Source organism: Zonotrichia albicollis, chromosome 1, assembly GCF_047830755.1.
Source record: "Zonotrichia albicollis isolate bZonAlb1 chromosome 1, bZonAlb1.hap1, whole genome shotgun sequence".
Taxonomy (NCBI): Eukaryota; Metazoa; Chordata; class Aves; order Passeriformes; family Passerellidae; genus Zonotrichia; species Zonotrichia albicollis.
This window is the reverse complement of record NC_133819.1, coordinates 137495532-137510285: the sequence shown is the minus strand read 5'-3', so window position 1 is coordinate 137510285 and position 14754 is coordinate 137495532. Positions and strand designations below refer to the sequence as shown.

Below are 14754 nucleotides of genomic sequence, written 5' to 3'. Positions count from 1 at the left end.
AAACTTTTTTCTTCCTTAACGGATTGAAGCTTTCTTAATGAATATTCCAAAGATAAAGTTTAATATGGAATTGACTGCATCAGATTTTGGGTAACAACTGGAAGAATAACTCATGATTTTGACCACAGGAGGGCTCCAAGGTTTCATGAATGCATATGGAAACCTGTTGAGAAAGGCAAGAATTAGATGTGGGACAGAAAGTGAAAGCCATGGAGGTGCACTCTTAGTTCAACGTGGAGGTCTACAAGCCCAGCTGAGCATGCTGCATATAATGGGGTTTTTTTAAACAAAGGAGAGAAACAAAAAGAACAATTTTCCTGCAAACTTCTTTTTTCTCTACTGCCTTAAGAGGATTATCATAAAGATGACAGTTGTTAGATCCTCGAATGGAAGTTTGGGGATTCAATATTTATCACATGGGAAAAGACTGATTACATATGCCCCAGCTCTGCAGCCACGCAGGTAAGATACAGCCCAGGAGAAGCAGGAGAAGATATCACATCATCTATGACCTGCTTCCAACTGTCTTTTTCTCTAGACTCTGCAGAGGTGTGCACTAAGTGTACTACAAACCTGAGTACAGCAAGGGGCCTGTGGCCATGGGGAAGCAGGGACAACTGTTCATGTGGCACTACAATGGAGGAGGAAGAGGAGGATGTAGTTACTGTCAGTCAACCCAGAAGATCATGTCCGTGCACACAAAACACATCCCAAAAGCCAACTAGAAACATGGAAAAGACTACAAGTACAAATGACAATGTGCATCCAGCAGAGAGCAGGTGAAACCACAGCCATCAGCTACGTCCTAGAGATGTGTTGAGTGAAAATAGGCCAATGAACAGAGGTGATCTGTCGCAGTCAATGCTGAGATAGAACCTGAGCTCTGGCTCATCTGGATTGGATCTGAACTTTCTAGCCCCAGAAATGAAATACTGATATTAGGAACAGCTAATTTTCTCTGTTAGCAATAGTCTAGCTGGTCATGGCCTGTGAGGAGTAGTTCTGGTTGATTCATCAGAGCTTTAGCATTCTACCCTCAGGGACATTAAATGCCTTCAGACAAAGACACCTACCTGGGTAAAGGCCACCAGATTAAATACTCAGAAGAGGGTTTTTAGCTGAAAAACTGGCCCTGGGTTTTAACTGCACTGGAAAAGAAAATGGGGATATATCAGGAACTTCCACATCCTCTTCAGATTAAGTGTGTGAAACATGACAGAGCTAAAAGCTGGTAGGCTAACACTAAAGCTATTTGCAGATGATTAATAGATCAAAGCTAAAATAAAACAGGGAGGTTAGCAGAAAAAAATTGCTATGTAAGGAGATAAGAGAAGTTTCCCATTTCAGGAGACAGAAGAGAGTGAACAGGTTGAAGGTCCAGGAGATGCTGCCAGAAGGGGATTTGGGCTGGAGATTTATTTGGGGGGTGTGCAAAGTTCCTGTTTTCTCTTATCCAGCCTCTTCTGATATATCAGTCCTCCTTGTAGAAAAGAAGAAATAATTCCCTATTTGCTGCACCCAGCCAGGAAAAAAACATTGATGAAAATATCCCCTGAAAAGGATTTAATCCTTTTCTGTTGAGGGTTTATGATGTAAAATAATGCCACCTCTTTTCTAGTAAATTCCAGTTTTAGGGTCAATCAGTTACAGCTGTGCTAATCCACAGTTACTAACTTCTTTGCCTGCTGGTGTCTCCATGGTGAAACCTGCAGATGAAACCTGGGTGACCTCCCTCTGCCTTTCCCTGCCGTGTTTAGAAAATAACAGATAAGGTAACGCAGTAAGGTAAGGCTCCACAACAACTGTGCACATACCAGGGATGCTGTAAGCAGGGCAGGGACTTTCCTTTGGGAGGGCAGATCTGGATAAATTACATCCCAAATTTTTGACTTGTAAAGGGAAAGAAACCTGTGGGTTTTTTGACTGCAGCTGACTGTTAAAGCAATGCTGCTTTTTATGTCAACATACATTTTAGTAAATGTTAGTTTGTACTCTGTAGTGACAGGCTGTTTGCAGTAACCTTGGGAATACTGCTCTTATCTTGTATTTACACAACAAGTGCAAAGAAACGAGATTAGGTATTTTTCTGCAATGTTTAAAAAAACTTTTTTTCTCCTCTCTTGAAAAGGGCTGAACTTTAAACATTTCGAGCGCATTTCCCTCATTTGGAAGATGTACAGTTAATGTGGTATTAATCATTTACTGGCAGGTCTATCCTGCTCAGGCTATACTTATATTTTCATGACTGTACCACGTCTCTTAGGTCAAGTGCAACAGTGGTCTGAGACTGCAGTAAGGGAAATTGAAACTAGTCAAAAACTGACCTCGACTAGGACCACATACAGGATGGACAGACAAGTATTGTGGCATCTCTCTGGGATACAGAAGGACTCTGGTAAGGAACCAGGCCTCCCAAAGCATTTTGATGCATGGGATTGATAGAAAACCAATTCAGCATTATTTATCGCCTTCAAAGAAAGGGAGTTTTGCTTCTCTTGCCCTGGATTCAAATTTTATTTCAGCCACATGATTCTGAAGCTTTTGCTTTACAAAACATACCTTGTACTCTCCTGTCAGTGATAGCACTAGCAAAAATTATTTCAAAATGTCACATACTAAGCCCTGTACAGGAGTGCTGTGACCAGCTTTACAGGCCATACTATATGCATGCCCTTAAACAGACTATCCAACCTCTCCATGCCACAGTTTCATCCATGCCTGTGGTAACAGCAGCCTCCCAGATGTTTCATTTATCTCTCTGTGCCAAACCAGCAGAATAATCCCAGCTGCCCTAAGTGCCAAACTCATTGGAACAGCACCGTACTGGAGCAGAGAGGAAGAGGCAGCTCTGCAACACCCACACCCTCCCCTGCTCTGGGAAAGCCATCTCTACCCCTCTCTCACAAGGCAGAACAAGTGAATTTGCCCCTCTGTTGGTAGGGCCTTGCAGGTTTTCTAAAAAGTAATATATAAAGGGGGAATTTTCTCAATTGCACTTCAAGCAGTATCTCCTCTGTCTCCTGCAGAAAGGAGCCAAGATAATCTGCACACAAGTGTCATACAAATTTAATGGTAGCTAAAGATGTTGGATGTGGATGTGAGACTGAAGGGAATGATTTCTGGAACATCAGTTCCTGCTGCTACAAATTTTTTTCCTTCAGTCAGGTCCTGCATTCTGTCCTCACTGTGTAAGACAGACATTGCCCAAGTTCCTGTTCTCTCCTGCAACTAGCAACACCTTCAGAGGGAACCTCCTTCAGCTTTCCTGAAAAGGTTTTTGATTCCTGGCTGTGTGCAGGAATTAGAGAGCTATTTCACCTGTTGTACCTGACAGACCGATGGATAGGAGGAAACCAAATGTAAGGGAAACAGGGACTTCATAAACTTCCCATGTGTGTGTATTTTAATTTGTAGTCTCAAAATCTTCACACGTTCAGCTGACCAACTGTTTGCATACAAAGCACTGAGAAGCAAGGGACCATGGCAGGGCTCCATGGAGGCTATGGAGCTCCAGGGACACAGCAAGATTGGCCTAATTACACATGGTTATTACTCACACTAAATCCATGTGGACTCTGGAAAAACCTTCACAAGATGGCACAGACTTGACAATTAAATGTTTTCATTTTCTTGCTCATCTAGAGATGAAATTGCTTTACAACACAATGCAAACTGATCTGCTGTTAGCAAACCAGAACCAACATTCAAAAAAGTGCAGAAACTGTTGAATATTGTACCTAACTCCATAAAAGAGGCTAAAGGCTGGACATGGAGAAGAGGGGAACAGCAAGTAGAAAGTCTCTAATCAAGCTGTTAGCTGGCCAGGACAGAACATAATCAGAAGTCATTAAATACTCTGGTACTGTCAGAACAGGATGGGGACTTTTGCTATAATTTCTGCATCATGACCATTCTGTTGGTCAGGTTACTTGACCTGCTTTCAGTGCTTATCTGTTAAGGATATGTGACTGTGAAAAAGGGGTTAAAAAAAGTAACAGTTTCCTGTAGCAGGGTTATTCTAGTTGCACAACTACATCTGAAGGATTTTTCCCAGAGCAAAAGGACTTTGCCAGGTGTGCAGGACATCACAGCTTTTGTCATTGTGGCAGTTGCTCAACTGAACTGCCTCTAACCCATTGAACATGCTTCAAATTTACATCACCAAGTGCAAACAGTTATTACCTAAATCCTCAAAAATAGTGTTTGCTCCACAGAAGAATTCAGTGCTTGTTCTCCTCAATGGACCTCTTGCTGAAGCCAGAGAAATATCAAGAAAAGGCAATATGTAACAGAAACAAGAGGTATTTAATCCTTTCAAAATGGTCTGACAGGATTGGAAGGCAGAAGGGCTCCTTCCCTCTGCCCTAAGCTAACATTCACCCTGAAGACTACTGGAGGCAAATTATAAGTTTCCTTTAAAATACCTGTTGTTCCTGCAGAGCTCATGTTGCTCAGAGGGATTTACAAGGCCTTAGCCTAGAGCTTTTGTGTTGATAAGGCATCTTTCAACGGGAAAAGTACTCCATGCCATGTGCAGAAGTCACTACAAATATTTCTCAGCAGAGTTATTTCTGCTATATTATGCAGTAAAATAAAACAGCAATACCATGCAGGAACATGGAACCAAAGGTTGAAGAGAAGTAGGTAGGACAGAAGTAAATTACTAGTATTTACTGTCACAGTAAGAAACTTAGTCAAAAAATTGATGTTTCCCTACACACTAATTACCACTGTTTAGTGAAACCAAGAGTTAAATTGTCTCTCCCAATCATTTTCAATCACTAATGACGTTTCAGAAGCAAACTTCTTTGAACACAATATTATTTTTTCAGAGCTTAAATGTTCCTTTGGTATAAATTTCATGTTATTTTGGGAGAAAATAAAAGAATTACATAATTTGTTCAATTTGATTAAAAACCCAAACAAACAGAGCAACAGATTAATGTCAAAGCAAAACAGCAGTGGTGGTCTTTAGTTTAGTTTATGAACCACCACATTAAATCATCACTAAAGTTCATGTTGAAGGAATTAGGTCTTAAGAGAAAGTTCTTTTAAATCCAAAGGAAATACCCTTTGTAGTACATGTAAGAACATTAAGTTTATCATGGCAAGAAGCCCTGCTGAAAGCTTACAGGAAAATATTTCTGTGCTACCAGACAACCACAAGAGACAATTTTTAAGTTGCAAGAATAGGATGTTTCCCATAGCTTTGTGCAGTTTATTAGAATTTCCATCCTAATATTTTGGAGTTATTATAAAGTATTCAAGCGTTGGGCTTTACTAAATTAAACAGAATTAGGCAGACAGAAAAATAAATTTTTGTCTGGTCACAAGAGCTTTATTATCTATGTTAATATGATTAATTCCAGTTTAACTACTTTCTCTTACATGGATGCTACAGGGATGCAAGTTGATGTGCTAGAATAATTTTACTTAGGAGACCCTGGCTCCTCATCTGTGTACATGGCTGAGATGCTTTCCAGCCCTTCCCTCTTCCCTTCAGCAGTTGCAATCCTCAAGGAGAAAACAGACACAACTTTCATAGAGAGAGGAAAATGTGTAAGCCCAAACGAAGGCTTTACAATAGTGTCATTAGTGGGTTCAGCCTCAAAGGCACTCAAAACAATAATTCCTCTTTTCCATCATCTAGGTACACTAACACTCCATAACAAATGTCTTCCTTAAAAAATCCTTTCCAGAGTTCTGGAGCAGGGCCAAGTGGCATCAGGCATGGGGTATCCCTGCTAGCTCATGACAGCAAGCATCCTCTCGTCCCAGCTCTCCCCCTAAGGCAAAACCTAACCAGTAATGACTGCTCTGGGTGTCTATTTTTTGGTCTCATTGCTGAGTATGAGGGCAGGGCACCTGGGCCCCTGGCAGTCCTCTTACCAGCAAACCTAAGGGTTTGAGAAGGGCTCTACCCAGTAAGAGATCTGTCAGCACTCAGCTGCCCACAAGTCCCTCTGAAGATCCCTATGAAAGGAAATCAAAACACATAAAAAAAACTGAATGTGTGGTTTATTATATTTAAGATGCTATTTGTCTATAGTGTTTAAATATCTCTGTCACACAGTTATCAGTAAATGAGTGTAATTTTACATGTTCAGTATTTTGATACACAGTACAGGACTACAAGTGTGTTAAAGGAGCATGAGAAATTAATATTTCCTTGATGCACGCATCAAACCTTGCAGCACCACTTAAAAGCTCAGAGTAAGGACTCAAAATGCAGTATTACAAGCACTACTAAATCAACCAAGAGACATACCTATATTAAACATTAGAGAAACAAAACAAATGACACAAAGGTTTAATGTTTAAGATTTGATACAGGATTAAAATACTAATATTTTTAATGTCCTGGCCTCAAATTAATAAATATAAAAACAATATAAAAATATACACCAGTTGATAAAAGGATGCACTGAGTAAGGTTAGAAAGCTAAATTTCACTTTCAAACGTATGCAGGTATGTCTTTAGGGAGAGGATTTCTGTGTAGCTGCGACTGGTCTTTCGGAAGAAGTCCAAGCTAGTGAGCTGCTCGATGTCACGGACACGTGCAGTGTGCATCTTAAGAAGATCTTCAACCCACTTTGACTCATCCTCTGAGCTCTGGGGAAAAAGTAAAAAAAAAAAAAAATTATCACAAGTCTTGTCAAAAATTATCTCCAAAAGCAAATGCAACTTGTCTACACATTTGTTCCAGATTTGAAGAAGAATCTCTGTGCTTTATTCAAGAATGAATAAGGTAAATGAATTCCAAGAAAATGAATTTGACATTTTAGATGTAAGATGAATCCTGCAGTTTTATTTCAGTACCCATTTTATGATGGGGTTGACACAATGACCATAATCATCCAGAAAAAGCTAGCCTCAAGTTGCAGCTATAGGTTTTTAGAAGATCCACTGGTCACTCCATGTTTTTCTATCTCACAGAAAGAACTCCATATTAATCGCTTTTGATTTACCAAAGACTAAACTCTAGGCTGTTTGGCTTTGAATTCTACACCTACACATTATTCTTAATCTAATCTAATACAGTAATATTTTAATATTTCCATTTTACTTTTAGAGGACCTTCACAATTCATTACACAGTCGGACAATGGTTTGTGTAGATACCTAAAAACTCTTGTGATTGGAACATACATATTATTCACTGATAGAAAAAAGAATTTAACCAAGCATTTCCTGATACAAAGAAAAAAAAAATTGCAGGAAGGTTATGCTGCCAGAGTGTTTGGGGTCAGGTTGTGTTCTCTTAGGGGACAGCTGCTGCCTCATGCCTTGTGCCGACACCAGCACATGTTGGAGTCATCCACAAACTAAGGTAACTTGCAAACACATCAGAAAATCAGCCCTGCAAAACACTGCAGTGACTGGCTGTTTGTGTGCCTTAACCAGCAAAGCAACATGTGCCACAAGCACTGCACCCAGGCCTGGGGACAGCACAACGGGGCCCAGACATGGGAAAAGGACAAAGCAAACAGGACTTTTCCCCCTTTGGCCCCTCTGGCTGGTACCTGTACACCACTGCTAGGGAAGTGGGTTATATCTCGGGTATTTAGACTTCATGTGTGTGTCTATTCCTGGAAATTAACCCTTTCCTGACTGCCTCAGCAATGTCCTCCTACCAAATGATCCTCTCATGAATCAAGACTAAACTCCAGCAATGCCAGGACCTAGCCAGTGCAGTAGCTGAGCCACAGACTAGGAAGTGGGTCACCCAACAAGAGGCAGGAGGGAGAGGTGATCATTTGCACAGAGAGGACACGAAGTCCCAGACAGATCACAGCTGGCTGCTCTAAAACAAACGTCCATGACCCAGTCAGCACCTGTTTGGTTCAAAGCTCTCAGCCCCAAAACAGCTTTCCTGTCCTACCTCTAACAACCTCAGGACCAAAATCAGGTCTGGAACAAGAAAAGAGATGCAAATTAAGAGGGAAGAGGAGGGAGTATATCCTGCTCACTCCCCTTTGCCTGCAGTGCCGTGCTCTGGGGATGCTCCTGGCAGCACGTGGCCACAGGAAGCCCCTGCTCAGCCTTCAGCCACTACAGGGGTCTGCAAACAGGCCTCAGCAGGGCTGCCAGTGCAAAGGCAGCCACTGTGACATTTTTGCTTTCTTCAAGCCTTTCTTCTGAGCGGGAAATCTGCAGAGCTCAAAAGGAAGTTATGAGCAAGCTACAAAGTTCACTTTTTTTTTTGAATACAAGCAGTTTGCAAAAGATCTGCAACATGAATAAATTACAGGATAGGGAGGCTTGTTTAACCTAGTCCAGCAAGACAGCATTTGCATGAGTCCAGAAAATCAATCAACTGATCTATGTTTTATTTTTTCCAGTCCACAACTGGCCCATGAAGCCTCAGGCCCAGAAGCAAGGATTTTAAATAGTGATCAACCAATTCAGTATTACCACATAACAATGAATGAAGTGTATACATTTAAAAGTCAGTTTTTTCCAGCTTTAGTGCTTAGTCCCACCTCAAAAATAAGGAGACTTTTAGAAGGAAAAAGTAACAGTTGAAAACATGGAGATAAATAGGAAGAGGTGATCAATGAGGAGGCTAGCACAAAACCCAGTGGAAAAAAAATACCAGATATTCTGCACAAGAATCTCTCTGAATATCAATTGGAAAGCTGAACACGATGTATGTAGACAGGTGGGTGAGGAACTGACTTTAGAAAAGAAATTGATATGCTTTGCTGAAAGAGAAAACAGTGGCCTGGAAGAATTTTCTAGGAATTCTAGTTTCTAAGGTTCCTTCAACTTTGGTCTTAGAAAGGACTTTTTGTCATGTTTTCACACTCACGTCTTGTGCTAAGGTGATTAGATGCTAGCAAAACCCCCAACAGTTGAGAACTCCTGTCAGTGCAGAAGAAGGTGGAATAGCACAGTGGAAGACGCAGATGCAGGAGCTCCCAGGACAGAATGAAATTGGGTTATCCAAATTGACAGGCAGAAGAGAAGGATTTGAGCTGTGCACGAATTGAACCACCATTATAACACAGCTATGAAAAAAGCAAATTATAGGCAGTATCAGAGGAGTTGTGTCCAGTGGAAAGAAAACCATTTTAATTTTGAGATCTAAGCTGCAGTACTTAATCTCATTCATAATCCAGATGAAAAAAAGATTGGACTGGATGAGATGCATAGGAAGTCTATTCTACTAACAGTCTCATCCTCTCTTACAAGAGCAAAAAAGATCCTGGGTCTTCCATGAACAGAGAGAAGTTATTTGCCTTGAGAATCATCATAAATCACCTCAAGGGTAAAACTCAGAGAAGGCTATTTAAGACATAGAAAAATGTTGACACAAGAATAAATGGGCATAACCTTGCCATGAATAAACACAGTTTAGAAAAGGAACAAATTCAGATGAGAAGAGTGGTGGTGTTCTTCAACAGCTGTGTGAAGAGAATGTGTGTACAGCTAGAGCAGAGGGAAAGCTAATATTTCTTCAAATCTTAAAAGAAAATGGTGGAGAGGTTAAGGCAAAATTCCTATATTATCCCATGCATTTCATCCATGAAGTATGGTGAGGTTTTATGCAATAACTTCTTCGAATAAATAAGTGTGCAAAAGTAAGGCTGAATGCAATCGATGATGGATTTCAGCGGCAAAAATTTGCCTAACTGTATTTTCATTCAAGAGCAACATTTAAATATTTTGGAGTGGTTCTTTGCTATATAAAAGGCATGGACCAGTATCTGCTAATGACCTTGCAGAAGCACTGAAGACTCTTTCAAACTGTAAATACTTACTCCATACACATTTACAAGTAGCATGATCTACAGAGAAAAGAAGCCTGGTTTGAAATGTAAGAAATCAAGGCCTAAAAGAGACCATTATTGTAAAGAGCTCATTAAAAATATTTCAGCAGTTTAAGAGAGTTATGACACACAATACAAGGAGGAAAAAATAAGTTACTTTGTCATAAAATTACATATTGGCAGAGTTACAGGGCAGAGACACTAATAACTACCAAAATAGTAATTTCCAGATCACTAACTGGATCTTGATTCAGAGAAAAGCAGTCCAGGGAAAAGCCACAATGCAATATATGTAGCACTTCCAGAGACTTCTGGTGAAAGGTGTCTCTGCCCAAAACAGTTGAGATCCAAACAGGGCCAGACCTGCCCAAGAGAGAGGGATACTGCTCCAAAAGCATGGGCCCTGAAAGCAAGCAATATTTGATGAATGAAAAAGAAATAGTGTTCAAGGTCAGTTGTGCTCAGAGTTGGAATTACTATTTCTGCTTGTAGCTGGAATAGGAGTCTTAGCTTTTTTTGCCAATACAAAATTTATAACATTAATGCATTCATTCAGGAAACGGTTGTTTGATGAGTGAGAAAGAAACAGTGTTCCAGGTGAATTGTGTACAGAGTTGAAATGACTATTTCCGCCTGTAGCTGGAATAGGAGTCTTAACTTTTTTGCCAATACAAAATTCATAACATTAATGAGTTCATTCAGGAAACAGTCTCCTGGCAGCCCATAGTGAAGTGTCTGTGTGCAGGAATCCACCCAGCTGTGTAATGGGAGAGCAAGTTCAGGCGGAAGGACAAGGCTAAATACAGCTGCCTGGGAGCTCTGCTGTCCTCACGGAGTGCCAGAGCCTACAGGGGACCCAACACCCTCCTGCCACACAATCAGCTGCCAAGTGTGCACTTCCTGCAGTGCTGGCCAGACCAAAGCCTTCATCAAGATCCTTACAGTAAAGGATCTTGCATCCTAATGGAAGATAAGAAAGAAACCAGGAGGGTATTTGGCCATCTCTGGAATAAGAAGCCAAACCTTTCCCTTGAATCAAGGTGTTCTGGAAGCAGCAACAATTGGCCCTCTACCCATGGCAGGTTACAGCAAAGACTTTTCATACTGTGTGGGTTGGATGTAATCATGCTGACTGATGCACCCAGACTGCTATAGCAGACAGATTGCATTGTATCTGCAAATGGAAACTGACCTCCATAAACACATCAGGCTGGGTGCCAGCACAGTATGTTTATGCATACAGTCTCCTCCGAGTCTGCTCTGAAGTTACACTGAAAAAATATAGAATCCTACAGGCAAAAAAACAATACTGCCAACCTTCTGTATGTCACTTCTTCCAGACAATTTTAGGTGCAGCAATAGTTCCTTACTTTTGCTGCTGTCATGGAGGAGTGTTTTTATCTCATGAGCTAATGACACTTCAACAGAGGCACAACTGTGCCCTCATCCAAGACATTAGTGAACACTTGCTTCTATTAGTAATGAGCTTCCACATGTCTCAGGGACACATTTACCACAGGGCTGCAGCAGTGCAGCTGAACTCACATTGCAGCTCTCATCGTTGTCAGGCCGGTGGGGAAGGATGTATGAGAGAACAGAGAGTGGTCCATCACACTTGTCAGCTGGCTGAGTGAAATCTAAGCAGCTGGTTATGATGGCATAGTAATGTGTCGGAACAGGGATTGCACTGCCTTCCACAAACCTGGGGGAATAAAGCAAATCTTTATCCACAAAGGATGAACTTGTTTGGGAGAAGGTTACACAAACAACATGGTCTTTCCTCTCCTACGTGTGAGGACACTCATACATTGTTGAAATGTGTTTGATTCCTGAACACTATTGAAAGGGAGCATCCAATTAGCTCACACTGTGCTACAGAAATACCTCATGCAGTGCTGAAAGGCTTCTTCAGTTCAGAGACATAGAGAGAATGCATTGCTGAATTAACAAAGACTTGAGCATGTAAACTCAATAGCACAGCTCTTAAGTGCTTCTTAAGTAAGGAGAATTTTAGAGACAATAGACTATGTGGAACCAAATTGAACTTTGTCTGGAGGATGAAAACAATTTCAAAGTCAAGGTGAATAGTTAAGTGCTGAATTGTCATTTCCTTATTTTAACCACTGTCCTACCTACATGGGCATTCAGTCCCAATAACTTTAGAAAGAGCTAGAAAATTATGCTTCCTCACAAAAAAAATTTAAATAATGTGCAGTTAATTAATTGTTTAAGATAAAACCATCATTAAGCAAAGCAATGGCAAAGCAATTTAAAGACAAATACTTACTGTTTTATTTTGTCAGGTGTGTCATGTAAACCATCATAGTCATAGTCAAAGATTGGTCCACTTATAACATTGACTCCATTTCGTTCAGTGGCATATCTCTTCACCAAAACCCTTTGGAAATAGTTCCATACCTCTGTGGGGAAAAAAAACCCAACCCAAACCAATCAATCAACCAAAATTAATTTAACAACCCCAAAACTCAAAACAAACAGAAAAAACCCAACCAAACAAAAACACCACAACACACCAACATTTGGATAAGTCAAAATATGTCAAGATTAAAAAGTTTTTTCTTCCTCAAGATAAAAATCTAGAGGTCAAAAATTATTGACATGACAGTAGGGGAAATGAAAGACTAAGCATTACAGAGTTACTGCAGCTTCATTCAGTTTTGTCAATAAAGTCTATTCATATTTTGTTCTCTTGTTATTTTTTCCCCCAACCAGTGATGAAGGAAATACATGCTACCACTCCCAGGACAGCATTGCCATAGGCCTTGCACAGACATTCTGCTGCTCCTTCACCAAGCTGTAGAAACAGCAATTCACAGGTATTTGATATCTCTTTAAACACTGCCTTTGTTATCTGCTTACAGGGAACTGTGCTGGGGTGGTGTGTTTAGGGTGTTTTTATTAATCTTAAAAAGGATACAGTACCATAATTAAAAACTAAACCCAAACATATTAAAAGAAAGAGAAGTGCAAATTCATTCCGTTAAATACTCCTTTGATACAAAATGTTTAACTTTTAAACTAGGTGCCATCAAGGGTGACCAAAGTCATGTCATTGCAGCAACCTTTGGGAAGAGCATGATACACTTTCTCCCACCATGTCCTCCTCAAAAAGTTAACATTCTTGTAGAGATGGGAAACACACTGGAACCTATCATTCTTTTCTTCTGTTGCTTTTTATTTTAACGAACAGAAGTGTGGGTAAACAAAACTTCTCAGACTTGTAAGAGTTTAACTCTTGTCTTGCCAGCTCAGACCATTAAGTCCATGGTTCCCTGGAGCTGGTGGCAACGACAGCCTTAGGACACCTTGAACACCTTGTTCTAACACTGCTCAGTGCCACACGCAGTCCCAGCTGGGGTAATGCCCAGGGCCCCACCTGCAGTGGTCTAACAAGAACCTCAGCCTAATCACTTGGCAATACCAATCCTGCAGCTGCTCACTCCTCCTTTGCATGTGCTTTATCAATAAAAACAGTCCAAAAATGAAAGACTCTCCCTTGTCCCACTGCCTCAAGTGCTGTATCTAAATAAGATTGCAGCTCCACTTCCCATTGCAATCACATACAGAGCAATGCCAGGGCAATGAGGGGCCAGCCCAGGAGTATCATTTTTGGAGCTCCAGCAAAGCAGGAACTGCTTAAGCCAGTCTCATTATGGAAAAAGTGGACGCAGAATTATTGCCAGTGGGGATGGGATGGGACAGTGAATTACAAACACAAAGCAGAGGAGGGGGCCTCTGCAGCCAGCACTACCACCACAGCCAGCACAGCACAGCACTGCACTGCCACATCCTATTTAACCTGTCATGGAAAAAGATCCATATAATGAGCATATACTTGGCTCTCAGCACTGCAACCTGTACACATGGAGCAGTATGTAATTTCCCAGCAATGACATTAGTAACAGAATTTTTTAGTAAGGAATCTGTGACCCACATGTGAGGAAGAAGGCCACTATATAAAATGAGCTGCTAGAGGTGGGCTGTTCTCCTGTGATTAGCATTTCAGCCAAATACTTATATTAACATTAACATTAAGAGCATTTTTATGAAGTGATTCTGGAGTGGGAAATCCCCAATAATTTTTCACTCTTTAATCAGTCAAGTGCTTTTGCTTAGATTTCCAGCAAACATCACCACTGGGTCCTACACAGAGGTTTTTCAGTTAAAAACACTCTTTTCTGGTTAAAAAGGAGAAGTTTCCATAGGCTTTGATGTTTATCCAAACCCCTCTGGCCTAAAATCTGAATTGGAAATCTCACAACAGGCTCTTGAGATTCTTCCAGGGCTTGTCAATCCCTGCCAAGCCAAAAATGCCACCAGAATAGCCTGATGGTTTTCCTACCTCTTGGCAAGACTAGAGAGAAAAGGGATGTGCAGACAAAGGAAATGTTAGTAATATAACCCTGCAGCACTGAAAGTCTCAGACAGGTTTAAATCATCCCTCATTTTCCATAAATTGGTTTTCTCTTCTCTTTTTTTTTTAATAGGTAATAAAAATGTTCAGTCTCCCTCCAAGGACACGGATAGAAAAATGAAATGTAATCACTTGTCCCTGAAGTACAAAATACCAAGGGCACACTCCCAGGCTTGTGCACAGTCTCAGGCTCCAGTTGCCTAAGTATGTTCTTCACTAGCTTGAGCTACAGACAAGAAAATCTGAATGGTCATACAGGAAGTGAATTACTGTGGCACAAAGCACAGCTGCAGACCTCCAGCATGGCTGTGCCATTACTTTAACCCAGCACCAAGGAAAATAAACCTTTCTCAAAACTTAAGCCTTTCTTGTGGTATTTTGCCTGCCCATATCAAGCACTATACAGGTGTCCACAGGTACTAGCTGCTGGCTACAGGTAACTGAATTTAAAGTTCTGAACTTGTCCTAGCAAGTCATTCCATAATCCAACACAAAGTTAGAAAAAAAAGCTTGCTGGTAAAGAGAAGTATAGTCATGGAAAGAGCA

At 40.8% G+C, this 14754-nt stretch overlaps 1 protein-coding gene and 1 long non-coding RNA gene across 9 annotated transcripts in view; one reads left to right on the top strand and one right to left on the bottom strand.

The window, feature by feature from the left end:
- Positions 1–1346: 1346 nt before the first annotated feature.
- On the top strand, positions 1347–14562 carry LOC141731331 (uncharacterized). Its single transcript, XR_012583374.1, has 4 exons — positions 1347–1785; positions 2264–2395; positions 12507–12610; positions 14282–14562. It is a non-coding gene; the product is annotated as an uncharacterized LOC141731331 (long non-coding RNA).
- The window catches only part of ENPP2 (ectonucleotide pyrophosphatase/phosphodiesterase 2), a 71802-nt gene continuing 63044 nt past the window's right edge, over positions 5997–14754 (bottom strand). For all 8 annotated transcript variants that reach the window (XM_014275982.3, XM_074555883.1, XM_005479545.3 and 5 more), the window contains 3 exons: positions 12061–12193; positions 11319–11475; positions 5997–6613 (listed from right to left, as the gene is read on the bottom strand). In XM_014275982.3, coding sequence (XP_014131457.1) covers positions 6443–6613; positions 11319–11475; positions 12061–12193 — 461 coding nt within the window. In that variant the 3' untranslated portion in view covers positions 5997–6442. The remainder of the gene's footprint in view (positions 6614–11318; positions 11476–12060; positions 12194–14754) is intronic.